The following is a 6,262-nucleotide window of genomic DNA, read 5'->3' on the forward strand; positions in this document are numbered from 1 at the left end:
TCGGAACTACATGGCCGCAGGACGCTGCGACGGGTGTGGTGGGGGACCTCCCAAAGACCTCACATAGACCTACCGTTTCGGACGTCCCGAAGTGCTCCAAGAACCGACTACTTTGGGACGAGCGACCAGGGCGCGCTCTGGCGGCAAACTCTGGCACCACACACTAGGTCCCCGCGCGACGTACGAGAGAGCTTCATTTGTAGTACGTTTAGGGAGGTCCCGAAGAGCTCCCAAAACCGACTTCTTCGGGACGTCCGAAAGACGTCGGATTCCAGACATGTACTAGTTTTGTTTACGGGGCTGGAGGATGGCGATAAATGGGGTTGACTTCCAATCGAAATACAACTGTATCGCCTCCGTCGAAGCCTGAGTCCGTGTCGCTCTCCGGTGTGTCCTGCTCTACAGGCGTTGCCTGATGTGGATCCTCGGGGGCCACAGGAATGTCTCTAGTGTTAGTGGTGAAATCCTCAACGGCCCCTGTAGTCCCTAGGAGTGGATTGGCTTCCGTGTCGGAGTCCGTGGGTGGAAGTGTTTCCTCTCGCTCCGTGTCCAGTGTTGGCTCCATGGTAGTGTCCTGTGTGAGTGTCGCGTGTTGAGTGGCGCGTGTGACTGCCTGCGTCTGCTCTTGTTCCTGAGGGCACCCGCTACCGCGCTCGGCGGCTCACTTGGCAGTCCAATCAGCGGTGCGTCCGCTCAGATCCCTGCGACAGTCCCCTTCCCCCGTCCCCCTCTCTCCCTCTTCTCGTTTCGCCAGCACCCACCTTCCGTCGCGCTGCCGCCGGGCCGGCCTGAGCCTCCGCCCCAGCCCCCTCTCGCCCCCTCACTCTCCGTCTCTCTTCCACCTTCGTCAGTCTCCGTCGCACTGCCGACGGGCCGGTCTGGCCCTCCCCCCCCTCCTACCCCCGTTGTCCGTCTCGCTTGCTCCTTCGTCAGTCTCCGTCGCACTGCCGACGGGGCGGACTGGTCCTCTCGTCCCCTCTTGTCCCCCTTTCGTCGCCTCGTCGTCCGTCTCTCTTGCTCCTTCGTCTGACTCCGTCGCACTGCCGCCAGGGTTACTTGTCACTTCCACTTCGTCTGTCTCACTCACTCCGCATTGCATGGGTGCAGTCTGGTTTTCTACGGTGTGTGACCCTGCTGCTTGTCCTCTCTCGATCTCATTAGGACTCGATTGGGAAACTTCATGTGGACGATGCTCGCAGATGCCCTCAAAGCATTGAATCAAGAGGGCGCAGATCATAATGACAGCACAAATTGCTATCATTCCATCCATCGGTGGGCTTTCCTCGGCGTTTCCCTCCGCGTTTCCCTCTGCGTCCATGGTTCCGTTTAGTGTGGACATTTTTCTTTTACGAGCTTTTGAGTCGAAATAAAAGACGGAGTTTGTTTTGGTTCTGCGTGCGCGCGGTCCCGCGGCTGAGGCGTGAATGAGGCCCGCCTCCGCGGAAAATCCATCAAGCCTTCGACGCGGGCGCCGTTTGTTTTATAGTCGTGCCCGGCACGACGTTCACGTGCACTGGAGCCCTTGTTTTCCCGGGGGCCCTCGAGGGGTAGCCCTTGGCCGGGTAGCCTTCGGGTCCTGGTGACCAGGACTTGGCCGTCAGTCTGCCATGTGCTGTAGATGCACAATGTGCTGTCGTGCGCGCTGCTCGTCGAGCTCCTCGAGCTCTTCTACTAGTTCCAGCTCAACTAGTTCGTCTTCTTCGTCTTCCTCATCTTCAACAAGTTCGTCGTCAAGTTCTTCGACGACCTCGACGAGTCACTCGTCGAGGTCGTCGAGGAGTCGGTCCCCTGAAGAGGCGCCCCGACCGCCGTTCTCGCCGCACTCTCCAGAAGAGGCGCCTCCGGCGCCGTTTTCTCCGCGCACCCCGCCCTCGGTGAGTATGTTTCTGAGTGTGCTCAGGCCAGTCAATAATGATCGCGTCAGTGCAGTGATTTTACGTTATTATTCCGCCGTGTATATTCCGCTTCGTGTTCACCCTTCTTGCTACTGATGAGTGTGTGAGTGTGTGTGTGTGTGTTGTGTAGTGTGCGTGTGTGAGTGAGAGAGTCAGTGTGTGTGAGTGTGTGTGTGTGTGTGTATGCGCGCGTGTGTGTGTGTGTGTCACGCCTCGCGCTGTGTCCGTCCGCTCCGGCGTTTTAGTGCAGTGACTCAGTGAACCGTGTGCAAGTGGTACAGTTCGAGGGTCCCGGTGCCGCCTCAGGTGCCACGCGGGTGGCAGGTGGCGCATGCGCGCTCCGCGCGTACTTGCTGGGTACTTTGACACGCTGAGCGCCCGCGCGCGCGTTTGTGAGTGAGAGTTGGTGGCGGACGGTGTGAGAGTGTAGGTGTGCGAGAGAGTGTGTGCGAGGGAGGGAGAGAGAAAGAGAGAGCCTGCCCTCGGCCTTGACCGAAAGGGGAGCCGCAGGCCCGCTTGCCTCGTCAGCTGTTCATTAAGTGCATTTAGGGAAGGCCCCCTCTGGGGCCGTCTGAGCTGAGTGTGTCGTTCCCCCTTTTTATGAGGTCCCGATTTCGCTTTTAATATGTTTATTAATTCTTTTTCCAGCGTCCCCCTCCGACGCCCCTGCGACGGGTGCGCGGCGAGTTGGCGCCGAGGCGCCTTATGGAGAGTCCGCGGCGGGAGAGTCCGCGGCGCTCGCCGCGAATTGCGGCGAAGGTGATTATCATTTCGTTTCTGTCTCGCGCCCATGCATCTTCTCTGAGTCCGAATCCTATATTGAAGAGTTACATTGTTCCAGGTGGCGTCGGCGTCTCCTCAGGCGCTCGACTTGACGGTCAGGCCAGTGCAGGCCGGCAGCCCGCGGCGGTCGCCGCGGATCGCCGCCAAGGTGAGTTTTCCCTCTCAGTCGTGCGTCCATGTCTTAGAGCCCGGATCCTCTAATGAAGAATTGTGTTGGGTTTCAGGCGGCGTCTCCGCGGGGATCGCCGCGGGGGGGCAAGAGACCAAGCGGGGAGCCGCTGGACCTCCGCGTCACTCGCAAGAAATTGTACGAAGTATGTACTCTGCCCTTCTTTGGTCACGCTTGTCTTATTAAAATTATAGCAAGTCTTAACAGTTATCTTTTTCCTCTAGGATCCCTGTGTGAGGAGGCCTACCAGACCGGCACCGCTGGGAAGGGCTCCGAGCCGCCGGCCTGGGCCCTTTTACGGGCAAGGGAAACGCCGCCCAGGGTCCTGGGGGCTGCTCAGGACCCCCAGCCCTTGAAATCCTTTTTTATAATTTCATGACACAATATTATTGAAAATAAATTTCATTCTCTAACCATTAGTGTTTCTTTTCACTTGTCCTGTGACTCATTTGATAAGGGAATCAATTGAAATATAAGAATGGTAGATTATAAAAATATTTATTGAGACAAATATGGCAAATTACAAATATGGCAAATTACAAATATGGCAAATTACAAATATGGCAAATTACAAATATGGCAAATTACAATTACTCTCATACATTACAGTTACAAATCAGAAGACATGTCTCTCAGAGCGGACAAAATCTTGTCTCGGAAATAACTGGAGTGGAATACAATAAATTCTTCTTTGATCGAGGGCAAGTGGCATGACTCCATCATGGAGAGGTCTTGTGCATATGCCGAAGTGAGGAAGGTGTTAGTGTTCTCCATGGCAGTTTTGATGGTTAAAAGCTTTTTACCCATTTCTAGCTCGTCCATTGTGTCAAAGTCAAAGTGCTGTGATAGCAGGTGTTGGGCAGTTTCCTTCACAAATTGTTCAGCAAACTGCGTTATGTAAACCTGACTCTGCGTCAGAAGATTTATGGACATTTTGATGAGATAACGAGCCTGTGCCATTTTCTTCCATGTTGATGGAGAAAAGTAGAAAAAGATAAGGGGATGTCCAATCCTTTGTAATTTTACCGACTTCCCTCCATGTTTTGCAGTGTACTGGGAGACCTCGATGCCTCCCAGATGGAACGGCTGTAAGTTTTCTTTTGACGAAAATAAATTTTGGATTCTGGAGTAGATGTTGTCTTTTAGAAGTAAAAACAATTCATCAATGCTTACTCTCATTGTGTTCGAGTTAAAGCCTTGATGGTCAGCAAAAACGGCGCAAGGTGAGTTTGTGCGCAGGTCAAAGCCCAGGTTAAGGGACTTTAAGTTGCTCGTTAAAGACCCTAGGGTCAACGCTATCACATGTCTGTTCACAGTGTATGGAACTTCATCCATATCAGTGGGGGGCTGAACGTAATTTTCCATGTCAGTGTCCTTGTCGTCTACCACCAAATCTTCCAGACCGGCGTTGGTCAGGGCCTCAATGATTCTGTCCGCCTCCTCAATCTGTGCATTGTCAATGGGTACGTTTTCAAAATTAAATAGTTCAAAAGTAGGATTTCCCTTTACTGAGTGTAGAGTCAGTGAGGTATCCATTGGAGCAGTTGAAGGTGGTGGAGGTGGAGGGAGTGGCGCTGTATCAGGTGCGTTGAAAGCCGAAGACTGGTGTTGCAGTTTGGCCTGAGGTTGGCGTGTATAAGGAGTGCTGCGTTTCTTACGCTCAATCTTGGGAGTGTTCATGGTGTTTCTCAGTTGGTGCTGGTGAGTCAGTTGTTCCTGATGAGAGTGTGGCTCGTGTGAGGTGCGAGTGTCGACTGTGCCGTTCTGCTGGAGCGCGGCTGTTTTATGGCGGAGGTTGAGTCCTGCCGGCCTCGGCGGCTCACTTGACACCGAGCGGCACGTACCCGCTCCCTTCCCCGCCCTCCCCCTTCCCTCCGGCCCAGGTTGGCCCTCCGCTGCCTCGGCCTCGCCACGCCACGCCACGCCGCATCGCCCGCCCCGCCGGGCCTACGACTGGTCTGGACTTGGCATTAATTGAGGAAAGTGTTTAGCCAGAAGATAAGGTGCATTTTCACACAGTGCTCTCCAAGAGGTTAATCCCAAGTAAGTGATCATAAATTGAGGTCGGCCGCCAATCTCGCGGAAATCATCGTCTCTCTCGATCTTAATAAAAGCTTTGTCCCTCAATTTAATCAGTTCGATGATGTGAGATTCGAAGCAGATGGCCTCCCCCAATAGGAGATCGCCGTCGGATTCTAGGTGTTTTGTTATCTTTTTATATGCAAATTCCCACAGTCGATGAAATTGCTTGAGTTCCTGTGCTGAATATTGGTCTTGGAGGATTCCCTTTTTCCAGATTTGGACCACAGGCCGCTTGTTGGGGAGGTAGGTGACGACAAGCACTTTCTCAGTGCAGGGATTAAGTGTGATTCGTGTCGTGTTCTGAGTCTGAGTGTCCATGATGGCTGGCTGTGTAGCTTCAACTGTGCCGTCTTCGAACCGGAGTCGGCTTTTTATTCGCGTTGCAAATTCGAGTGCCACCTCGACGGGTGACGCCGGGCGACGCCGGACCACGCCGGGCCGCGCTGGGCCGCGCCGAGCGTCGTGCCCCCTTCCCCCCACGTCCCCCTCGCGCCGCGCCGAGCGCACGGGGCCGCGCGGGGCCGCGCCGGGCAGCGGGACGCGCGAAGCCGCGTCGTTGCCCTCCTTCCCCGCGCCCCCCTCGCGCCGCGCCGCCGCGCCAGGGGCTGAGACGCTCCGCGTCCGCCTGGCGGCGTAAGCCGGAACTAACGCCCGCACCCGTCCGCCCCCATGCCCCGCGCTCCGCTCGCCGCGCCTCGGTCGCTCCGTCGCGACCGCACCGCCCCGCGCCCCGCGTGCCCAGCTCTACGCGCCCGCCTGTCCGCCGGGCCGCACCCGTCCGCTCCGTCGCGACCGCACCGCCCCGCGCCCCCGCGCCCAGCTCTACGCGCCCGCCTGTCCGCCGGGGCCGCAGCCGGCCCCGCCTCCCGACCGCGCTCCGCTAGCCACGCCTCGGTCGCTCCGTCGCCACCCGCGCCTACCTGCTCACGCCCCGCTACCCGCGCTTCGGTCGCTACGCCGCGACCGCCTTCCCGCCTTCCCGCCCGGCGGCGTAAGTCCGCACCGTGCCCCACCACTCCCCGCCCTCCCTGTCCGTCACTCGCGACGAGGTCCTTCCGCTCTGCGTCCGCCTGGCGGAGAAATCCCGAACCAAGCTCCGCGCCGCCTTCCGCTACGCCTCTTGTCGTGGCCGACGGACTGGACGCCGATGCGGCCGGCCACGCCCACGCTTGCCGCACTCTTCCGCACTCTCTCCGCCCTTCCCCGCTCTGCCCTCTGTGCCGTGATAAAAAGCGCGCAGTCTCAGGGCAGTGTCTACACTTGCACCTTACACGCCACTGAGGACACATGCTTACACCAAACGCGGGAACACGGCAGCACCACTCGGCACACA

At 57.2% G+C, this 6,262-nt stretch overlaps 1 protein-coding gene across 1 annotated transcript; it reads left to right on the forward strand.

The window, feature by feature from the left end:
• The first annotated feature begins 440 nt into the window (after positions 1–440).
• On the forward strand, positions 441–3,218 carry LOC117647868. The gene is made up of 4 exons (XM_034389839.1): positions 441–578; positions 2,737–2,826; positions 2,903–2,992; positions 3,072–3,218. Exons 1-4 carry the CDS (start codon positions 441–443, stop codon positions 3,201–3,203), a joined length of 450 nt encoding a protein of 149 aa, XP_034245730.1. The 3' UTR covers positions 3,204–3,218.
• Positions 3,219–6,262: the final 3,044 nt, after the last annotated feature.

The sequence above is a fragment of the Thrips palmi genome, unplaced genomic scaffold, assembly GCF_012932325.1.
Source record: "Thrips palmi isolate BJ-2018 unplaced genomic scaffold, TpBJ-2018v1 HiC_scaffold_3, whole genome shotgun sequence".
NCBI lineage: Eukaryota > Metazoa > Arthropoda > Insecta > Thysanoptera > Thripidae > Thrips > Thrips palmi.

Coding starts and splice junctions, on each gene's coding strand:
- LOC117647868 (XM_034389839.1), top strand. CDS start 441: ATGTCTCTAGTGTTAGTGGTGAAATCCTCAACGGCCCCTGTAGTCCCT. Junction 579..2,736: donor GCTCCATGGTAGTGTCCTGT/GTGAGTGTCGCG, acceptor ACATTGTTCCAG/GTGGCGTCGGCGTCTCCTCA. Junction 2,827..2,902: donor CGCCGCGGATCGCCGCCAAG/GTGAGTTTTCCC, acceptor GTTGGGTTTCAG/GCGGCGTCTCCGCGGGGATC.